The sequence below is a fragment of the Vidua chalybeata genome, chromosome 14, assembly GCF_026979565.1.
Source record: "Vidua chalybeata isolate OUT-0048 chromosome 14, bVidCha1 merged haplotype, whole genome shotgun sequence".
Lineage (NCBI taxonomy): Eukaryota > Metazoa > Chordata > Aves > Passeriformes > Viduidae > Vidua > Vidua chalybeata.
In genome coordinates, this window is record NC_071543.1 from 14,670,248 (window position 1) to 14,693,875 (window position 23,628).

General features: G+C 43.0%; 1 protein-coding gene across 1 annotated transcript in view; it reads right to left on the reverse strand.

Moving 5' to 3' along the window:
• LOC128795078 (fibronectin type-III domain-containing protein 3a-like) overlaps window positions 1–23,628 on the reverse strand; it is a 39,600-nt gene that overhangs the window by 13,383 nt on the left and 2,589 nt on the right. The window contains exons 2-9 of the mRNA XM_053955537.1: window positions 21,478–21,568; window positions 9,271–9,406; window positions 6,064–6,139; window positions 5,150–5,226; window positions 3,432–3,669; window positions 2,238–2,510; window positions 1,318–1,373; window positions 60–214 (exon numbers count right to left, since the gene is read on the reverse strand). Of these exons, the coding sequence (XP_053811512.1) occupies window positions 60–214; window positions 1,318–1,373; window positions 2,238–2,510; window positions 3,432–3,669; window positions 5,150–5,226; window positions 6,064–6,139; window positions 9,271–9,366 (971 nt within the window). The 5' untranslated portion in view covers window positions 9,367–9,406; window positions 21,478–21,568. The remainder of the gene's footprint in view (window positions 1–59; window positions 215–1,317; window positions 1,374–2,237; window positions 2,511–3,431; window positions 3,670–5,149; window positions 5,227–6,063; window positions 6,140–9,270; window positions 9,407–21,477; window positions 21,569–23,628) is intronic.

Consider the following 23,628-nt stretch of genomic DNA (forward strand, 5'->3'; position numbering starts at 1 on the left):
GAGATTGCTGATTGGTTAATGGTTTAAACATTGTGCTTAAAGGAAGAAACTAAACTTACACATAGACAGATTTAAATTTTCCATTTTTACCACTGTTGGATATTGCTACTTCAAATGTAAATGCTGCTGGACTATGACTATGGCTCTCTCCATTCTGTGAACTAACTGGGAGATTCCAGGACAGAACGGCTGATCTTGCTTGTATATCAGAAACCTATTAAAAGCATAAATAATGCAAGTAAGTTTGCTTTCTGCAAGAAAAGGTTAATTAGTCAATAACATGGCGTCGCTAATTGGCCTAGGAAGCTCCTCACTGGAGGAATTCTTTCCCTTTGGAGTGGGAATATAGAGGCATTCTTTGGATTGCAATGATTTGCTCTTTTCATTTCCAAAGGCTTTCCCTTCCAACACCAAACCAACACCACAGTGGGGCAGGAAGAGAAAATTCCTGCATCAACGTTTTCCATCACTCCCTTGGAGCAAATGTTCAGCTGGGGAGTCTTGGGCAGGACCCCAGACCAGGTTTAGGCACAGACACCTTATTGTCATTTTCTGACAGCTCCCTCACACAGTTTCAACCAGTGATCCTAAGGACAGCACAAGCTCTGTTTGTAAAACTCAGAATTTCTTGTCTGATTTTTTTTTTTTTGCTGCTTAATTCCCACACTCCAAATTCTCTCTGCCCAAGGCAACAAAGCTCTGTGGTAGCTCAAAGTACAGATGTCAGAAGCAGCAGGGAAAAATTACTAAAGGACCAAAAACCCCTCAAAAGCTGGTACAAAGGAACAAAACCACTGTTTGCTGTGTGGATATCGCAGAGAAGAGCTCATTAAACTGGCTCAATATCAAACACAGACATTTTAATTACCCTCACCAGACTCCACCTTCCTAAATAAATCTCTAAATATTCAAATATTTGCTCCAGTTTCTGAATATAACATCAAAAGAGGATCTATTCGTGTAAATTTTATCTTCAACACTCCTAAATCCTCTCTGCTGAGCAAAGGATGGTTCCAAGAATGGACAAACTTCCAAGAGTTTAGCAGGCCCCTGGTTTGCAAGGTAAAGCCCTCTCACACACTGGAAAACTGCAACAGTGGAATATTCTGGGATTACAGGCTGGCAAACTGAGAAATAGTGAATTTCCAGCATGGTTGCCATTTCCCAGCTATGAACTCTGACAACTAAACAGAATTTATCTTCTCTATTAAAAAAAATTAAACCATAAGAACAAAGAAAAAGGGATTGATAAAACACAAGTTATTTTCTAGGAAGCACAGGCCCAGAAAATAATGGGATTTTAAGGCTAATACTTACGACTGGCTTGCCAATGCTCAAGTGAGTATCACATTTCCTGGATTCTGTGTCAGATTCTGCAATTTAAACACAAACCAGATTATCCCAAAGCCTGAGAGCAACCCAGGCTGTTACCAAAAGGCCACCACGAGATGGAGTTGGCCTCATTAGGACTTGAACAATGGTTCTTATTGTGCAAAGTTCATTTCCCCTGTTTGTTTTGGCTGTGTGAGGGGCAGAAACACCAACTATCCAAAACCAACAGTGGTACAAAAACCCTTTTAGTACATCCTGCACAAAGGGGATCTTTTCCTAATGGAGCAGAAATAGGTTTTCTTTGACAACACAAAAACATTCTTCCAAAAATGAGAGGTGTTAAAAAAAATGACAATAAGATCTTATCTCTGCCTGATGTGTTTTCCTGGAATTTCTATGGCAAAACATTCCCACTTTGGAAGAAGCCTGACACTGTCTCAAAGCAAAGACACTGCACAAGGTTTACAGCAGCCACAAGGTATTAAAAAACTGAAATTAGAACTAACTAAACAGCAGCTTCTGCAACTTCTCAAATTTTTGTATTTCTTGAAGGTTTAAGTGGCTCCTGGGTAACCAAAAAGTACCACAAACAGTGACACCAGAAGTTCTGAAGTACCTACAGGTCACCCTCACTGGGAATATTGATCAGTCCTGGCTCAGAAATGGCAGGGAAGTAAAAAGGTTTAAGATTAATCTTCCTGAAGACCTTATTTGATAAATACCAAATGAAAAAACTTGATATTCCAATGATTCCTAGAGGAAAAAAAAAATCTAACCATAATGGATTTCAGGATTCCTCTAATCCTGAACAGCCAAACGAATTTATAAATTCAGTTTTTTCAGAACCTGTTTTGCAATGAGTTTATAGAAAATAACTGAGATTTCCCCCTGTCCATGCCACCTACCTCCCATCTCTGCCTCTGGACTGCTCTTTGTTTTTCCTATCTGCTTCTGCTTTAGTGCTCCAACTGCCCCTTGCTGGCCCTTTCCATTCCCATTGGGAATTGTGGCATTGGAAGAATTAAGGACTTTATGTGGTGAGGAGGGAGGGCTGTTCAGTTTATTGTTGGTGTGACCACTGGCTTGTCTGTCCTTTAGCCTCTTCTTGAGGTGTTCCTGCATTTTGAGACTCCTCTCGTCCCTCTGGATGAAGTTTGTCCTCCCATGGGAACGAGGTTCTGCAAAGAACAGAGAAATGCCTTCATTATTCTGAATTATTCACCTGACATCTGAATCTACAAGCTGGAAAAAATCACTAAAACCCAGCCCCTGGAACTTCCCTGTGCTTTGTCAGTCTGGAAGTGCAGGGATTTTGGAGTTTGGGGTCTTTTTAAACTGAATTTTTGGGGCCTTTCTCCTGTCAGCTGCTCTAGATTCTGCTTTACAGCTGCCTTTCTTCCCTGCTACAGACACATTTACAAAAAATTAAGCAAATTTAGGACCCAAACTGAATTTTTCCAACACAGCCTGAATGCTGTTTTAGCCTAGAGCAAGTCAAAATACCTAATTACCAATTTAAGCTTGAGAGATAATGAATGGTCTTACTAAGTCTAATTTCTGTTTTAAGTCTTGATAATAAAATAAGGATCAGAGCTTGGTTTAATTCAACATAATCCTAGTCCTTCACTGATTAATTGCTTTGTTCAGTTTTCAGAGTGGTCTGCACTTCATCCTCCACTATGGATAACAACATTTTTTGGGGTTGTTTTTGTTCACTTTTCAGTCATATTTGGACTAAAAAAAAATACATTCATGTATCAAATTAAGTTCATTTTCAATAAACTTCATGCCAAGGCTGTGACAAAACTCAGCGGGCAGAGTTTTAAGGAAAGGAGTTTTAGGAGTCACTGCTGTGGGATTTACAGTGGCAAAAGCAGGGATGCATGGAAAATACAAGACTGGAAAACACAACATTCCTCAGGTACAAATGTGCATAATTCCTCGAAAACAGAGGATTCCAGCAGAAGAATCAGAGGATACACAAGCACACTTTGCACAGGGCGAGTCCCTGACCCCCAGGGGGGTTCTGAGTTAGGAACACAACCCCTGGAGCACGCGGGGAGCTGTCCCCAGGGGCTGGGGACATGCTGGGCTCTCACCTTGCTCCTGGAACACGTGTGGTGGCGGGTGCTGGTGCAGGAACTGAGGTGGGAGCTCTCCTGTGCCGGGCACCGCGGGGAACACGGGGTGAGGGGGGGGTGGGAGCAGGGCGTGGGGGTGGTGCATGTAATGGGGCACGTGGGGAGGAGGGGGAGGAGGAGGGGGATGCATGGAAGGATGGAATTCCCCCGAGTGGGGCACCACCACCACTCTCCGAACTCCATTTTCTTCCACCACCTGCCGGGAAACGGGAGAAAGCAGCCGTGAGGCCAGAGACAATCCCATCAAATTTGTACATTTACCAGGGAATTTCCCTGCTCTGGTTCATCTCCAGAACCTGACAGGCAGGGTTTGCACAGCACACTGGATTCCAGTGGAAACCAGGCAGGTACTGCTGGGATGAAGTGGAGTTTGAGGCAGTCAGTCTGAACAATCAAAGTGCTGAACAATCAGAGAATCCCAGGATTTAGGTAGGAAAAGACCTTAAACTTCATCTCATCCCACCCCTGCCATGGGCAGGGACCCTTCCACAGAACAGGCTGCTCCAAGCCCCATCCAGCCTGTCCTGGAACACTTCCAGAGCTGGGAGTCCACAACCTGCTCTCTCCTGAATTATTTCACTCCACTTTGGCAGAATCCAAGAGAACCAGACACTCCTCCAGACACTGGGAGCACAAAGTTATCACCTCATCTGACAAGAGCAGTCCAGGTAACCCAAGCTCTGATTTAAAGCTGCTTTCCAACTTGTCAACCCCTGTCAACCAAGGGAAAACAACCCAACCCTGCTGGTTTCAGGTGACAGCAAACACAGAACAAATAAATGTGGTTTTCAGGCTGAGCAGCTCAGTGCTGCCAGGGCTTTGCCCACTGTTTGCACTGAGGATCAGAAATTGTCTGGGGGAATCTTTGCTCAAGGTCTGCAGAGCTGAAGAACAGCAGAAGCCCAAAATGCAGCTGTGTGCAAAAGAAACTGCCTGGAGAAGCCAAGAACTCACAGTTACAGGTTTCAAACCTACTCAGAACACTCCTGATTTCCAACATTACTACAACAAGAGTTCTGTTTCCACATTTGGTTTTAATTATTTCCTTTTAAAACACATTAATTTAGAAATAAATCAAACTGGGAGTATCTCTGGTAACAACATGCAGGTCTGACCTGAACAACACCCAGGAGTGGAAAATCCATGGGAGTGGAAAAGCAAAGCTGGGAGAGCCCTGCTCATTTCCCAAACACATCACTGGAATCAGTGTTTGCATCACCACCACACTCTGCTCCAGCAGTGCTGCTTTGCTGGAATTTCAGGAGCTCAAGGCTGGTAAAGAAAGGGGCACTGAAAATTTGGATAAATTTTTGTATTAAATAGAAAACCTGCAGCCAGTTGGGACTGTTCACGTGACCCAGCTTCACCCTGCAAACAGGACTGATGAAAAATAAACACGTGGATCCTGTTCATGGAGCTCAGACAGTCAGTTCAGAGCTGTCCTTGTTACTAAAAGTGTCTTTAACTGCTGGGAGCAGGATTAAAAAATTCCTGGAACCTGGATCAGACATTACTCAGTAACAGAAGGGACAGAACCCACAATAAAGTGAAACAGTTGGTCAGTTCAATGGAAAAAATAGGTTTTTTTCACAGCTAAAATTACCAATAAATAATATAATTAACATTTCCCCCAAAACCACAGAGCAGGAGAAGGAGAAATAAATAAATAAATGTACCTGAGATACGTAACCGGGAGGCACAAAAATCGGCGGCATGGAACCGTTTGGTGACATCATAGGGACATGTGCTGGACCTGGCAGGGACAAGGGGCCACTTTTTAACAACCAAGGCTTTTCCCATCTGGAGACACCTTTTTCCAAAGGTGGGAGTTCACCCTGGAGCCTGAAACATCAGGGATTGCATCCCGTTCTCTGTTTGATTATTAGCTTTATCCCAGCCACCACGCTTTGGCCAACGGTGTCTTTTTAATTGCACAAAAATCTGGATAAATAATTTTAGCTCTTAATTTGTGACAGCTAAAAGTCTGTAGTACTGAAGTTAAACACAGGTATTGAGGTAAAACTGATGTAGGAATTTAAAAATTAATTTTAAATCCATTATTTTTTATATTAAGCACAAGGGAAGTATTCCTGTAGGGGGTTTGATGAAAGCAGAATGGACACATTTTATATAATGTCATGTAAAATGGTGACAAATACTCCAAAAATGGAAATACTGCTAAATTCAACTTGACTTACAGGAGATATTTTGCCCTGACTAGGGTTTGCTGTCACTCACTCAGAAGGTAAAAAGGAATTTGCAGGCACAGAGTGGAGCAATGACTCCCCCACCTCACAGCACAGGGAGATCCCAGTGCCTGTTAAAGTTCTTTAATTTATTGTGCATTAAATGCCACAGAAATCATGTGTTAAGATCCTGGGAAGACACTTAGTCAAGGATCACTGCAAACCCATTTATTGGGAATGAGAATCCTGGCAGATTCCCAGTGCTGCCTCCTTTGTGCTTGGACACAAACTGAAAAATCTGATTTATTCCAGTGCAGAAAACACATCTGACATCACAGAAAAAAACCCAGTGGAATAACCCTAGAACCAAAATATTTGGATTCAGGACCTGAGCCTCCCTTTACCTTGAATGCACTGAATGTGTCCATCTTCAGTTGTAATTGTAAATGTTTCACCTGGGTTGACCTGGACAAGAATCACCTGCAGGAAACAAAGCACAGAAGAGGGGTTGGGGGCTTTTTAAATTTTAGGGAAGTTTTAAGTTTTAGGGAAAACTCCCTCTCTTTAGAGACAAACAACAACAGAGCTTTGGCAACCTTGGAGTAAAACAGGAAAATGGGTAGAATGCTGGGTAAAATTAAAATATTTCTTCCTACTTTGACATAAAATCCTTGTATTTTTCCTCTGGTTACTCCATGAAGTGCCTCACTTGATATACATGAAACATGCTTTTAATTTCATGTTTTACACTGATTTTCTTGCTTTTACTGAGGCAATCACTGCAATCCAGGCTTTTCCCAGCACCTCTGCCCTGCAGCTCCTGTGAGCCCAGGTGTGTTTTCCCTGTGGAAGGAATCCAGGCCCCAGTGACACCCTGCAGGTCCCCCACGTCCTCCTGCACACAAATCCACGTGGAGCTGGGCCAGGATCACTCCTCAGGCAGTGCTGGGATCCCAAACCATCCCCTCATCCTGCCCCAGCCTCAGGGGAATTTTGGCAGCTGCACTTTATTGTAACATCTATGATATTCCACAGCTAATCCTTTAATAAAAGGGGGTTTGGCCAGGTAAGAACTGCAGGTACACAATTAAAATTCCACCCTGGTGACAGCTGGCACTGATGTAAAAATGGAAAGAAAACGTATTTGTTAAAGCAGCTGTGAAAATCAGTATAATTTTCTTCAATTCAATTTTTATAAAGTGTTTTTGCACTATTCATGGAGTGACATTTGTAGCAGGTAGGTGAGACCTGAAGAAATCACCTGGTCATTTAATTCCTGGTAAGATGAGCTACACATGACATTAATGAATTAGTTTTTCCTGTGCTGGAGCTCCCTGAACTCCCCAGGCACCAGTTTCACTGCTCTCATCCCTACAGACTCCAAGGATAAATGATAAATGCTATTTAACACTGGTTTTGCACCTTCTGCATATTGGTGTGTTAATCTTTGATTTTATTTTTCATAATTTCCCTTGTAGAGGAGAATTGATGCTCCATGCACTGGAGAATTTACTTTGGGTGGATGATTTGTTTCTGGATATCAGTAAGCCACCAAAATCCCTGAAAAGGCCATTTAAGCACTCAGTAATATTTATTATGGTTCCAGGAGGAGAGATGGCAGAGAATACCTTTAAACGTGGCATAATTTGCATTAATAATGAAATTTATGCAGATTTGTCACTTCAGAATGCAAGTTAATGCATGACCTCAATGCTAATAAATTCCTTGGAGTAAAGGGAGAGAAGTGGTGTTAATTGTTTAAAGAAAACCGACAATAATGGGCTGGGGATTTGCCAGAGCACAAGAAACAGGAAAAAGTTTTGCTGTGGATCGAGGATTCCACAGGCAGGGATTGACCTCAGGAAAAGGCTCATCTTTGAGGGCAAAACTCAGCAAGAAAGGGATTGTTTGAGAGATTCAGAGCCTCTGAGGGTGGCACATCTTCAGCACAGGCTTCCAGGAACTCCAGCTCTCAGCAGCAGCTCAGGAGAAGCAGGGAAGGATCCCGACAGTGCTGCAATCCCAGGGCTCAGCAGTGGGAGCCTGGAATCCCAGGAATGCACAGGCCATGTCTCCGAGCAGTGACTCACTGGAATTCATGAAGCAAATGCAGTCCCAGGCACCTTCCAACAAGGAACACTTCCAGGAAGCTGGAGCTGGGCTGAGGGGTGGATCTGAGCCAGGTGAGACACGGGCAGTGCAGAGCCCAGGAGCTGCCAACCCCTCCCGGTGTCCTGAGCGCCTCTGCAGGGCTGGTGGCACCAGCACAGCCAAAGCTGCTCAGCCACAGCTCTGCTTTTAGCACTAGTCACACATTTTTTGGATCCAGAAACCCTTCCAAAAAACTTCCAACTTTTGCTTTAATTGAAATGGAGCTAATGGATTCACTGGCCAAACACACAGGTTTGGTTTCTGGAAACAAATCTCTCTACAATAATTAAGTATTAGCACTGTCCTCCACAGCACTGGCTGAGAAATAATTAAAAATCCTCTGCATTAATAAAGATTCTAAGTCAAGACTCTCTTTGAAAGATTCTATTTAAATTTCAAATGCATCTCCACAATACAACTCTATTTTTTAATTTTTTTTTAATCTCACCCGATTGCAAAGTCTCCTCTAGGTCCTAAAAACGTCAGTGACTGTCACCTCCATGTCCCCCACACACAGCTCGGGGGACAGGGGCCAACTAAATCTACATGATCTCCTTTCCTCGTGAAACCTGAACCACCTGAGCCACCTCCCAGCTGGGCAGGGCTGAAATTTCACCTTCTACTCCCAGAACTACAGAAATACTTTGGAGACTTTGCTCATTTCCAGACATACTCATTGTACTTCCACCTCCAGGGTCTGAGGCAGAAAGGGAGATGGACTTTTTATTTTAAAAAGCCCATTTTTCCAAGCATACAACTGAAACAACACAGATTTCTCCTTCTAACCTGCAACAATGACAAATTAAAGGAGATCTCATGTAAACTTTCAGCATTTATGGCCTACCAGACCTCAAAGGATGGGAAAAGCTCCCAGTATTTGTAGTACAAAGCACTCAGCTCTTTCTGCTGAACACTAAATTCACATTTACTGACAATTTACACAGACTTGAGCTTCAAATTTGTTCTGCTGCCACTTTTTACCTGTATTTTTAATCCTACCAGGGACTTCTGAAGGGTTGTGTCCAATAAAGCTCTAAAGTTTCAACTAAACACACTCAGGTTTCACCACTGCACTGTAATTATTAATGAAGACACTTAAAACCAGGAAGCCAAGGTCTTTCCTTTCATTTTCCTGTAATAGATTTCCTCTGCAATCCCTTGCTAATCTTTATTCATCACTTCACAAGAGCTTCAAAAAAACCTTTATTAACCCCCAAATTTTTCCTTTGATTTTTTTGGAGTTTGCAGCTCCATTTTAAAGCCCTTTTTTTTCACACCTGTGCTCTGGCCGGGAGCTGAATGATTTTTTCCTCTCTCCATTTGCACTTCTGTTTAACTCCTGATGTCAGTGCTCACAACCTCATCATTCCCCAGCTCTCAGACCAGTGGCAGAGCTGCCTGGTTTTTGTGGAGCCACCATCCCAGCTGCTCCCAGTGCTCCCAGTTCAGGGCTCACTTGCCTGCTGGATGCTGTCCCCGTTGACCATGTGAGGTAGAAGTGGCACTTCATTCAGCAGAGGTGTGGCTTCCAGGGGGGGCGGCTGCTCAGCCATCATTTCTTGGGATCACTCATGGACACCTGCTCACCTCAACCACCTGCTCCAAGAAAAAACAGGGATGAGGTCAGATCCAGCTCTCCCTTCCTTAAATCGTTCCCTGTTTGTTTGACAAACTCGGCTCTGCCAACTCAGAATATTCCAAGTGCACACAAACAGTCCAATATTATCCTGTTTTTCACTTTTAACTCCTTTCATGTAAGCAATAAATGTCCTTTTTCCAAAATTCTCCCCTTTAATTATCAGGAATGTTCAGTCACGAGTGCTGGAATTGGTACCTCAGTGCAGCAACTACACAGTAGAGAAATTTACATTTCTACAGCAATTTATTCCTAAATTTGCACTTCAAATTCCTAAATTGCTTCTACTCCAGACCCCAATAATGCACATACCAATTTACATTTCAGTGATGACCAAAAAAACCCAAACCATGCCATTTCTCCAATACAAAATCTGCCAGGGTGAAAACAAAGCTTAAGACAACACAAAATCCTGCTTTGTCCCAAAATTTTTGACTGAGAACTATGGGGAAATGTGAATGGAAAAATGGTGCAGAATTGTGATCTTCCAGGGAATAATCTGTAATTAGAGCAAGTCAAAATACACATGATACAAATTAATTATAGTAATTAGAGCAAATCAAGCTACAAGCTCCCAATGGTAGGGAATTTTCAGTGTATAGTTAATCCTGCATCCATAAAAAGCACAAGATAACAGGATACAGGAAATGCTGACACTTCCTGCTCCTTTCCCATTACCTCCCATAAACCAGAAGGCAAAATGTGGTTAGGAGGGTCCAATTCCTTAAAAATAAAAAGCAAACCACAAAACACCCCCCTAAATCTGTGCATGAACCGAGTCAGGCTACTTCAAAGTGTCAAATCTTTTTTTAGTTCTCCACAAGCAGCAAGGAAAGGGCAATTTTTGGGGAAGAAAAAAGGCAAAAACTGATTAATTCTGTACCTGTGGGACTGCATTTCCAGCAGATTAGCAACAGTAGGAGAAATGTAATATAATTAACATAATTTCTTCTGGTTTAAACTGATTTTGTACAGAAAGATCTTTAAGAAAGCTGAGATTACAAAGGTTTTTCCTGTGTTATCAAGACAAGGCAAAGGAGCTGGTGGAATCCACTGATAAAACACCCATTCCTCCTTTGCAAAAGCATCTCAAAATCAGAGATGCAATCACACAGCCACAAAATGCAGCACAACAAACTCCTCAAGACTTCCCAAAACCCAGCTCCTTTCACAAGGAAATTCTTTTCCCGGGCTGCTCCAGTAACAGCTTTAAGAAGCCAAACATCACTGCAAGGTGCAAGGGCTGGACAGGACCTCAAAGATCAAATCTGCATTAGGTTTGGCCTAAATACACTTCATAAATACACTGAACTGCCTGAGCATGGTATTTATTTCCTGAATAAAATAATCTCCTTTTTGTCAGGTTTGGAATTGCCTCTGCCAAGATGCAAATTTTAACTACTCCACTTAAAAACCCCTGCCTGGAACAGTAAAATTCAGGCAAAGGTTTCTTCCTCTACACCTCTCCCATTTTTTGAGGTTGGTTCTAAGCCTTAAGAGCCATTACAGGAATTCACTGTACACAGGCAAAATGAAAATTCTTTATTTTAGATATGCATATTAATTTCCTAAATCTCAAAGACAACAGAAATTAGTACTTAAAATAAAGGGGAAAACCCTTTACCAGAGGGCAACTCCTTCTGCATTGAAATTCAGCTACCCCAAATAAGCAGCTGCAGAAAAACGTGTTCTGAAACAGGACCCAAAGGCACCTGCAACTTTAAATAAAGGTTCAGAGTTTCTGTGCTCATCCTCTGCAATTTCAAATACAGGTTCAGAGTTTCTCTGCTCATCCTCTGCAACTTTAAATAAAGGTTCAGAGTTTCTGTGCTCATCCTCTGCAATTTCAAATACAGGTTCAGAGTTTCTCTGCTCATCCTCTGCAACTTTAAATAAAGGTTCAGAGTTTCTCTGCTTCTCCCCTGCCTTGGTTGAATTTAATTCTCTCTTTAGGACAAATTATAGAGCAGAGCCCCAACAGCCCTGTGGTTTTTAGAACCCTTCATCTCTTGCCTAATGACACAGAGAGGATTTAATTTACGTGGACACCTCCACACACTTTCTGCTTGCTTAGTGCTGTATCTTCATTTCTCTGAGGAAGAATTTAATATTTGGAGTATCAGGAAATAATTGGTTTTAAACTGTTAATGATAAACTCAAAAACCAGCCAATTTTGTGTCTTAGTACCAGTGGCCATATGGTCAGGGAAAACAGAAGTATTGACAGGAACAAAACCATCTCAAGAGGTTTTGGGGCAGTTACACCTGGCTCAGAACGTTGATATTTCCCTGTGCAGCTGGGCTGGGGTGGCTGCAAGTAGCAGAACACTGAGGACAAAGAGGGACATCCTGACAAATTGGAAAAAAGTTATTTTGGGTATTGAGCACTGCTTCATTCCTTGAAAACACTGATAAGAGCAGCAAAACCACCCTGCCCTCCAAGAGAACACAGTCAATGAATGTGGGACTCAACCCCTCCTCATTTCAACAGGTAAAACTTTTCCAGGGAAATAAATCCGTGGATTCACCTCCCCAAAATCTCCATTTCACTCGAGGAAGTAGGTGGTATTCGGGTAAATAAAAAGAGAATTCCTGAAAAGTTATTACATACTCAGCACAATTTCCTGCAAAACAAAACAAAGACAGAGCTCTATCTTGAAAAGCCATTTCCCAACACCCTCCCACGGCTGGCCTGGAGCAGGGAATGCAGTCCTGCTCTCCCTGCAGGGCAAGGCTGCTCCCGAGGGAAAGGTGGAGGACAACCAGCACAGGGGCAGAGAGGAGACTGCAGGATCCCAGGTCTGCCTCCATCCTCACTCCCACACTCAGGCATCAGGGAATCCAGCATGGTTTGGGTTACAAGGGACCTTAAAGCCCATCCAGTGCCACCCCTGCCACGGGCAGGGACAACTTCCACTGTCCCAGGTTGCTCCAAGCCCTGTCCAAGCTGGCCTTGGACACTTCCAGGGATCCAGGGGCAGCCACAGCTTCTCTGGGCACCTGTGCCAGGGCCTGCCCAACCTCACAGCCAGGAATTCCTTCCCCATATCCCATCTAACCCCACCCCCCAGCAGTGGGAAGCCATTCCCTGTGTCCTGTCACTCCTTGTCCCAAGTCCCTCTCCAGCTCTCCTGGAGCCCCTTCAGGCCCTGGAAGGGGCTCTGGGGTCACCCTGGAGCCTTCTCCTCTCCAGGGGAGCACCCCCAGCTCTCCCAGCCTGGCTCCAGAGGGGCTCCAGCCCTGGGAGCAGCTCAGTGGCCTCCTCTGGACTCTCTGCAGCAGCTCCAGGTCCTTCCTGTGCTGGGAGCCCAGGGCTGGAGGCAGCTCTGCAGGTGGGGCCTCACCTGGGCAGGGCAGAATTCCCCTGCTCCTCCTGCCCATGCTGGGAACGAGCCCTGGAATCAGGGGGTTCAGGGGACCAGGGCAGGCCCAGCCTCTCCTCCACCAACACTCCCGAGTTCCCAAGTTTCACATCATCCCTAAAAGTCTGCCAGGGGGTTCCAGGCTTCCTCTAAACCCTTGGATTTCCCCCAAACCAAGTCAGGTTGGAGAGGCAAATGCAGCTGAGGGGGTTGTTCATGGACCCACCCACAGGGAGAACTGCATCAAAGAGCTGCTTGGTCCCTAAAGCCACTTTATTCCAGCAAATCTCAGGAAGAGCAGCTCAAACTGCTTTTGCTGTGGTCTGTTCTTGGCACTGAGGGATTTATCATCCCCAGGAACTATTCAAGTGGTCAGGGAAAAAAAAAAGAAACCAAGGAAAAAAAGTACAGTCCTGGGAATTCACGGGCTGCACTGACATTAAAGATGAGCTAATACACTAAATCTTACATTCTAGACTAAAAATAAGCAAGAAAAATCCCATCTGGAAGCATTAAAGACCAGGCAAATTTTGTAATTTATAGGAATAAACTGGAATTTAGTGACTCATTAAATATGAATCAATAGCAGAACTTGTAGAGGAATCTCTACAGCTTTGTCACCCTGTCCTGAAGATTTTTGACTCAGTATGGAATTACAGAGATTAAATTTTAGAAAGGTTACATTTTGCAAGGGCACTTCTGGCCTGATTAATTTTTTTGCAGTGGTTTCTATTACACATCAGCTAAAGGTCATTCCCAAACCTGGGCTGAGCTGAATTCAGCCCACAGAGACAGAAAAAAAAAATAATTTGCATTAATCATCTGAGCAACAAACCTGAAGCTGGAAGAAGTGACAGTGGGTAACAAACACATTTCTAAGTTAAATAGCTTGAGCTTTTTTTTTCAAAGATTATTCAACATCTAAAAATCTGAAATACAGCAATTTTTCACAACAGAACATATTTTAAACTAAATAAACCCAATCCAAATTATAAAAACGGACCCTGAGATATGTTCTGGACTAATTCAACAATATCATGTAAGATGTTCCTGTTCTCATATTCAAAAGAAGGTAGCATTTTCTAGGGACACTCCTGCAAAAGCTCCTAAAAAACACCAGAAAAACTCCAGGACTGCCCTTCCAGCAAACAATTCCCATCCACAGCGCTGGGCCTGACCTCACTTCCTGCTGCAGCAAAAACCTGAGCTCTGCAAGGCTCCAGCATCAGCCTCCCTCCACTCCAGCCCAAATTCCAGCTGAGCTCTGCAAGGCTCCAGCATCAGCCTCCCTCCACTCCAGCCCAAATTCCAGCTGAGCTCTGCAAGGCTCCAGCATCAGCCTCCCTCCACTCCAGCCCAAATTCCAGCTGAGCTCTGCAAGGCTCCAGCATCAGCCTCCTTCCACTCCAGCCCAAATTCCAGCTGAGCTCTGCAAGGCTCCAGCATCAGCCTTCCTTCACTCCAGCCCAAATTCCAGCTGGGCTTTGCAAGGCTCCAGCATCAGCCTTCCTTCACTCCAGCCCAAATTCCAGCTGAGCTTTGCAAGGCTCCAGCACTGGCCTGCCCTTGCTCCAGCCCAATTCCAGCTGAGCTTTGCAAGGCTCCAGCACTGGCCTGCCCTCGCTCCAGCCCAATTCCAGCTGAGCTTTGCAAAGCTCCAGCACTGGCCTGCCCTTGCTCCAGCCCGATTCCAGCCGGCACAGCCGCTGGAGCCCGGCCAGCCCCCGAGGAGCGCTCGGTGCTCATTGATCCCAGCTCACATTCCATGGAAAACTGCTCAGCAGCTCCCTGCGAGCTCCTGAGGGCTGGCTGATACGGGATCATCCTGCCCCAAGTCTGGAAAACATCAGGGATTCACACCAGACTGTTGGAAATGCTAAAATTCACAGAATTCATGGAGTGACTTGAAGATCATCGAGTCCAACCCATGCCCTTGTCTCCAACCCAACTGTCTCCGATGGTTTGGATCCCAAGTGGAACAATGAGAAATTCCAGGGCACGGGGGCAGTTACTGACAAATGGTTGGAGTTGGGGATCTTAGAGGTCTTTTCCAACCATAATGACTCCATAAATGTTTTGTAAACTCCTGGGAAGAACTCCGAGCATTCCTGAGCTTCCTTCAGCCATTTCCAACGCGCTCAGGATGAGGCACCACGGCAGCTCTGCCACTTCCACTTCCATGACACAGGAGAAACAACTTCAAAATTGTCACAGCAATATCTGGAAGAAATGCTCTGGCCAGAAGAATCTTCTTGGATAAACACAACACTCCTGTTTTATCAAGGGTTTTTGGAGCAGTCACCACTTATTTACAACCTACAATTTACAGACGTGTTTCTCTTTAGGCACTGACAATGAATTTGCCAGTATTTACTGCAGACATGCCAGCACAAAAAGGTTGTGCATTTCTTAATGGTAATATAAAAGAAATAAGAAAAATTTAATAAACTGAAAAAAAAAATTTCATTGGATTGTATCTTTTAGTCATGTTATCTATTGTGCAAATGTGTTGCAGTATTACAGATTTCGCGAGTTTCAAAGTTCCTGTTATCTCAAATTAATGCATTATATTAAAAATTGTATTAATATAATATATTGTAATATATGAAATAATATTATATTAAATTATATTAAAATGAATTGTTTAATAATATATTAGTATATATTAAATATTGTATTAAATTATATTAAATAGTAAATAATGTTATATTAAAAATCTCAAATTAAAATATTATATTAAAAATCTCTCTCCAGAAAGATCTCACACAGACTTTAAATGGGAGGAACACTGCAGACAGGCATGGATCAGCTTTATTCCATTGTCGAGAGAAGAAACCAAACAGATTACATAAACAGTGAAAAATAAAGTTTATAACCCCAGAGAGAAGCTGTCCTAAAGGCTGGATTTTCATTACAGTAAGTGCTGGCTTTAAGATGAGAAAGTTCCTATTCCAAGGAGCTTATTACTTAAATAGAGACTTCATTTTTTTTTTTTTTTTTTTAATACAGCATGCCTGAGTTAGAAAGAACAATGTCTCCAGGAAGGAGAGCCTGAAATTCAGCAGGGACTTCCTGATTTCCAGGTTCAGTGCTTTATTCAACCTGCCAGCCCGATCCTAAATTTTCATTTATTGCAGGAAGTAAACTACTCTAATACTGCTCTTTACTAAAAGCAATATTGTATAAACAGTTAAAGCTTTACTTACACCTTTTTATACTGACAGAATTACTAATTAGTATTACAAATATTCTATAATATATAGAAGTACAGTAAATGTATTTTCTCTGAGCAGGGGGAAATCCCATGCTCTCTGATAAAGAATATTATTTGTTACTGCCATGCCTTAGAATTCAGATCTCCTGCAAACTGAAGCTGTGAGTGTTTTACACTCCACTCTGTCAGTTCAATTTTCCATCATTCATCTCCAAAGGCTGTTAAAAAAGAACAACCACAGAGCCATCCCAAAGCCATCCCCAACCTCAGGCTAAGGAATAACCTTGTCAAAAAGATCCAGCCTTAATTATAAATCCTAAAAACCCCAGATACACCCCACACAGTTCTAAAGCAGAAAAAAACTGGGGAAATAAGACCCAAGCTGCCCTCTCCCACCCAAATTTTTCCAATAAACAGCATTAACAAGGTGTTGAAGGTACCATCCCACTCCTAAAATAGTTTGTGCCCCAGGACCACACGTGAGACCTGCTGGATGGACTGGGTTTACTTTGAGCAAGATTAAGGCAAGGAGAGATTTAACAGAAGCTCAGTTACAACCTGAGCTCTGCAGGGACCACCCCTGCTCCATAAGTCATCTGTTCCCCACTAAATCCATGTTTTGATTAAAATCCTGGAAATCATTTCTAACGGCCCCCAAGGGAATTAGGCCACAGCATCTTGTGGGAACTTTGGCTTCCAGCCAGGAGGGCAACACAGCCTTCAGCCTGAAAATGTTCCTCATGATTTACCCAAGAAATGGGCTCAAATATTCTGAATATTGAGAGAGCCTGTCTGAAAATGTTCCCCATGATTTACCCAAGAAATGGGCTCAAATATTCTGAATACTGAGAGCTCACCTGAAAATGTCCCTCACGACTTACCCAAAAAATGGGCTCAAATATTTTGACTATTCAGAGCCTGATCCAGGGTGGCTTTGACCCAGTGAGGTCTGTGACCCCAGGAAAGCTTCTTGGAGTAGGAACTTTCTCATCTTAAATCCAGCACTTACTGTAATGAAAATCCAGCCTTTATAGGACAGCTTCTTTCTGGGGTTATAAACTTATTTTTCACTGTTTATGAAATCTGTTTGATTTCTTCTCTGGACAATGGAATAAAGCTGATCCATGCCTGTCTGCAGTGTTCCTCCCATTTAAAGTCTGTGTGAGATCTTTCTGGAGAGAGATTTTTAATACAACAGGAAAACACTTTAATATGGGGTCACAGACCCCATATTTGACCTCACCAAAATTCCAGCCCATCTCCTCACACACAGGACAAGGCTCCCACACTCTGCTCCAAGTGTTTGCGTTCAGCACTGACCAAATTACAGGAGGATTTTTAATTTACTATTAACACTCATCTCTCAGGCCACCGTGAGACCTCAATGCTCCTAAAATCCTCCCTGGAAGAGGACTAAGATTGGGATGGAAGCTTTCATTTCCCAGACACCAAAACCCCTAAATCCACCCAGAACCAGCGGATCCAACCCAGCAAGGCCACGGGAGCTCTAACCCGAGGGATGTGATCGATTTTCATCCCAGCTCACCCCTCTGGATCGGGTTCCTGGGGGAGCGTGCCAGGAAAGCCATCAAACAATTGTCCCCTGCAGCCTCCCCCAGCACTCCAGGATTGTTTTCCAGCCTGAAACTCCATCCCTCAGGATTCCAGCGCCCACCCTCCAGCCTTACACTCTCGTTTTTCCAGGGGCTGCACAACTCCCTGCTGCTCTTCCCAAAAGGAACTCCACTGGGAAGAGCTGGGAGCTCTGGGCAGAAAAGCTCTGTCAGTGCCCAGAGTGCATTAATTTGATTTGAGTTCTTATTTAATATTATGCTCACGTTAAGGCCATGCCTGCTCTCAGAATTATTCATTTAGGAGGCCTGTAAAGCTGGCAATAACACTTGCTATAATGCAAACATGACATGACTTTTAGATAAGTATTTTCCTTTGTTGTTTTAGTTCTTTTCTGGCTTTTCTGTTATTGCCAGAAAAGCAGATTTGAATCCTGAGCACTTGTGTTCGGCTTCCTAAGTGACCAGTCCCATAAGTCAAAATCTAGGAGTCCCTGAAAGCTTCTGTTCCTGTCCTAATCCCAATCCTGCTTCTAGAAATGTTCAGAGAACAGAGCACCTCAAAGGACTGAGCTATTAAGGTGCTTCATTCTTATTTCAGCTTAAAAAATAAAGGGATTAGGAATTTTCAAGCTGCAAAAATGTTGTTACCAAAAAAAAAAAAAAAAAAAAAAAAAAAAGAGAGAGAGAGAAAAGAATTAAACCTAGAACTGTCTTTCTTTCCACCTGTTAGGAAGGTGACACTTTCTGGAATAAGCCAATGTGCTCATTTTAACATCTTAATGCTACACAAAGCAAAAACTTTCAAGCTTAGATTAAAAAACCTTTATTAAATGCAATTTAACAATGGGCTTGTTTTAAATATGATTTTCCAAGTGTAAAACTGTGAATTTAAAACATTATTCTGGTTTTTTTAGGCCTTGAAGCAAACCAGTTTATTTACACATTAACCATATAGTGTGGAAATTCTATATCCAAATGGTTCTCTAAATCACTTGGAAGCTATGGAAGTAACAGACACCACAGTCCATGGAAAAGAAATCCAAAAAACTTCTCCCCAGAGGCACAAGACAGAGCACAAGCCCTTGTGTGTGCCTGGAATTCTCTCTTGGACCTGAAATGGTCAACAAAAAGGCAGCTGGAATTCCCACCTGGAAGTACCACAGAGGTGGGCAGATGAAACAAAGAATTTCCAAGTGTGCCAAGGTTTGCCAGCTGGGAACTGCAAGTTCCTACAGGGAGCTGCACCCTTTCCCAAGGCTCTGAAATCCAGGAGAAGGATCTGCACAACTGAGCACAGCTATTCTCCACGGGACACATTTGTCTTGAAGTGGGAGGTAAAATTGAAGGCATTTTATGGTAATTTTTTTCCTTGAAAATAAAAAAAGTTCTGCCCATTTACCAGATTGCAGGGGGAAAGTTCTGTTTGAAAGCCTGGAAGCAACCCAAAGGAATGGCTGCTGTGTGTGCAGACACGTTCCCTCCAACAGGAACACATCATTCCACAGCACCTTGTTCATCCCAGTCCCTCCCTCCACCAGGAACACCCAGCTGATGGCAAGGAATAAATATGAAAGGATTTTGAAAGCTTTTTTTAGAATCTTTCAGTGAGGATTAGGAAAAGCAGGGAATTTAAGTGCACCCTGAGCTTGGCTGCTCTGCTTTGTCCTGTGCCATGTGTGTCCAAACCTGGATGAAACCTCCTGGGATTGAGCCAGGAAAGCACCAAAACTGAGCCCTTTTTAGTGCCAGAGCTGGGTGATACCTCCATGAATTTGGGAGCATTATGGGATGGCAGACACACACACAGCTGGTATGAGACACAGGTGATCCAAAAGCTCTTTCCCAAATGCTTGCATTCTGCATCTTCACCGATTTATTTACTTTAAACTCGACTCAGGGAGGGCAGTCATGTAGGTTATGAAAACCAACAGCAACCAGGACATTTCCAGGAGAGGTTCCCTGCCATGAGACAGCTCAGAGCAGTCAGCTGCTGTCTAATCCAACAAACAGGAGGAAAATCAGGATTTCACAGGTGGAATAAACAGGAGTTTGCTCCCAGGTTTCTGCAGGCTCTAAGGAAGCAAAGGCTGATTTTCCACCAGCTCCGATCTGCAAATCACCAGTGCTGGATGCAGCACAAACAGGCCTCTCTCATTTAACAACCCTCTTAAACCAGGACTTCAAAACCAAGCAGAAAACCCCAGCAAAAGCAAAGGATTTCTTCAAATTGGAGCAGATTAAGCAAACTCTGAGCAAGGAGGAATTATTTTGATACAGCAGCTGAAGACTTTTCCTTGCACAACACCAGAGGTTGGGGCTGTAACACTTTAGCTGAGCACTGGGTTAAATTTGGCTGGCTAGAACAGGTTATGCTTAAACCCAGGGCTAAAACACACCAATAAATGACTGCAATTACCATAGCTGAGCAGTCTCGTGGCATCAGACCATGTGCATTTTTTTAGTTCGTGGAAAATGCAAGGGAGAAATGCAAGTGTCAGATCATCCCCATGAGGCTGGAGCAGGAACACTTCCCTCAGTCTGGCCAGGACCAGCACAGAATCACTGCCACAGCTCAGCTGATGGCTGGCAACACACTGAAATCATTCCTTTCTGTACCTGAGCTTTGGGTATTTATTTGCAAATCAATGAACCTGCTGGAAGTTTGGGGATTGAATCACATTTTTATGTAACTGTCTAAGTAGAAATTATCGGTTTTGAAGAACCTAAGGATGATAGTTTATGTAAGTTTTTATCAAGTTTATATTTTAAGAAATCCAGGCATTAAAAAGCAAAATGACAATTTACAATACACCAAAAGGCTGTTTACATAATATCTTCCAAATCTGAATGGTTCCTCTAAATAACTCTCACACCTCACACTGAAATGGACAAAAATACACACCTGGGTGATCAGATTAAAGCTTTTTTTCAAGCAGGATCTGCTTAAAACCAACATGAACATCTTGCAAGTCCTTCAGGAGCATAAAACTCCTCCCATGCAAACATTAAACTGCTTTCACTCCTGACTGGAGATGACAAACCCAAGTGACATCAGTGGGCACTTGAATACCTCACTCAGCAGAACTGAAAGTAACTGACTCCCATGGAAGAGATATTAATGCAGAAGTTATTTAATAAAGGGCGTGGAAGAGCAGATGGAAAGACTTCATCTGAATTTATAAACCTGGAATTGACCTGGTGAAATGCTTTTCCTCCCAGAACACCTGTACAGATCCAGGGAATGCAGCATGATTATCACTTCTTTCTTTATCTCTTGTATGAAATCCATCTGCTGCTGATGTTTTGCTTTCCAACACTCCTCCCCACGTTTTGACAGATTCCTTTGTGCTTTTCCAGAAGATCAGTTCCCTGACCTGACCAGTTCCATGAAAAGTAACTCAGTTCCATGATCTCCAACTAAAACCAAAGGATCTGAGCAAGGCAATACCAGAATGCTGTCACCCACCCCAGCTGTTCTCTACACAGGAAATGCATTTGGCTAAAAGCAGAATTTACTTTCTTTATCCAAAGCCAATTATGCAATTCTCTCCAAGAGAAAACTTCCAGCTAAGTGGGTGAAGGGAGAAGAAAGAGTAAGAAATGTGAAAATAGAGATAAGGCTGCCACCCTACAAAATCAATAATGCTCCTGTGGAACCTGAAACTCTTCTGACCTCAAGAACTCAATCAGTTCTTCCTTCCCTAATTCATTTTTTCCATTTGATAAGAAGTTGTCCAGAACTTTCTTCCAGAATAAAAAAAAAAAGTCCTAAGTTTAGAGGTCTATCAAATACATTCATTTCAACTTCAAGTGTTACTTAGAGACTTAATGAGAAAATAAAAATCATAAAATCCAGGAGAATCCTAAATTCTATGTAATTACCGTAGTCACTCTCCTGACTTGGAATTCCTCCTGGCGAGTGTTCCAGTGCCTGCTGCAGAGTTAGCAACGTGTGCTGTCCTCAAGCTTCTTTCTGCAGGCAAAAACCCCACATTTTCATGTTAGTGCCTTGGCAAACATGAAATCTGAAGAAAAACAAGCTGCAGGGAACACAAGAGATCCATGGAAAGAGCAGGAGCCAGGAGGGGACAGGCAGTGGTAACTCCACTGGGGAGTTCTTTGGATAAAACTGGATTTATTTAGTTATCTACTATATACCTGTTCTACTCCTCTGCATGGCAATAAAGACAGAAAAATCAGGTTCCAAACATACCCAAATTTAAATTGCCATGCACACATTTTCTGTCTGATAAGGGACATAAAAAGACATAAATTGTACATAAAGCTGGAAATACAATCCCAGTTTGCTGTTAAAGGGCAGCACAGCTTTATTCTAGAAACTGCTCCACTAAAGATGCTCCAGCAGAAGGAAATGAACAGCTCCAGGAGTCGTTAAACCACTTCAGATGTTGCATTTAATAATGTAAAAATCACCACCTTTCTCAAGCTGCATCCAGCACTAAAACACTTCCTAAACTGAGCCTTCTTTTGGCCCCCAAAGACAGGAAGTTTTTGCAGGGATCAGTCAATCCCCAATATTGTTCTTCAGGGAACTATTAAGGTTGGAAAAGGTCTCCAAGATCATAAATTCCAGCCTGTGCCCAACCCCACCTTGTCACCAGCCCAGAGCACTGAGTGCCACCTCCAGTCCTTCCCTGGACACCTCCAGGGATGGGCACTCCAAACCTCCCTGGGCAGCCCCTTCCAGTGCCTGGCCACCCTTTCCATGGAGAAATTCCAGCTGAATCTCTAAAGATAAGGCCCAGGCAGGTGCAGGGTGTTCTGCAGTTTTACTGGAATGCTCCAAAAAAAAATCTCAGTCCAGGTGGCTCCTCAGGCTGCCTGGAGGAGCTCCCACACAGCAATCCATTGTCATTGTCACCAGAAAGGTGATACTGTCTTCAAGTCACACTGATGACATCACTTGAAGATGTTTCAGAAGTCACAATCTAACAAATGTTCCTCCTGAGCAACTTCAAATGAGACACTGGAAAAATATTGAATATAAAGCATCAGGCCTCAGAGTGAATCCTGGGCAAAAGGAGGCATTTTCCACATCAATCAAGATCCTGGGAACAAGGGGAGATTTACATTAGGATTGAAAGGGCCCAAGGGCTGGGAGCCAGTGGTCTGTCTGTGCTGGTCAATACACAGAAAGGATTGTGTTAGCACCACTGAAAGAATAAATTATCGCTGCTTTTACAATAAGCTCTTCAAGAATGCAATAAAGAGTTCAGTGTGTGCTCCTCACTCAGGAATCCAAAACTTTTCAGTGAAGGTCTGGCTTGCAGCAAAGATAACAGCTGAAAACCAACCATCTTGACCTTGGGAAGCTTCATGACAACGTGCTAAAAACAGGTGAAAAAATGCACAGGTTCCTGCTTCCACATCCCCCAGCCTTGAGGCCAGAGCCTTGAGCAACATCAGGTTTAGATACTGAGAGTTCAGACCTGATGCTTTCAGACAGACCAAAATTAGAAGTGAGAAATGTAATTTTTTCCCCTCAAGCCTCTTGCCTGTTGCAGGGTTATTAATATTGAGGTTTTTCTCATCTGCTTTCAGAGATAATTTTAAAATTCATCTCTGATTCAATGAAATCATGACAGGAAATTAAGAAAATATGGAACTAGGGAAAGAATTGTTACAATATTTCATAGCAGCTCCTGATTTTGATGAAAAATATTATAAGAATGTCTTCCCAGTCACGTATTTCCTTCTGAATCTGACAAGTTTCCCAATTGTGGAAATAGCAAGTCACCAAATAAAAATGCTACTCTTTCAAGCTTAAAAGATAAATTTTAATTTGCATGAAATTCACCCAAGGCCAGGCAGAACAGGAGCAGAATACTGGAATTTCTCCTGTCTGCACAGTCCATATGAAATATTTGTTTTTTGAGGACTCACCAAACCTCTCCTAAAAATAACCATAAAAGATGACAATTGTTGGCAGGGGTGGGACAAGCCCCACAGTTAACAGGACGCCAATGCCAACCTCCAAAAATGACAACCAAAAGGTCATGAAAAGAGTTATAC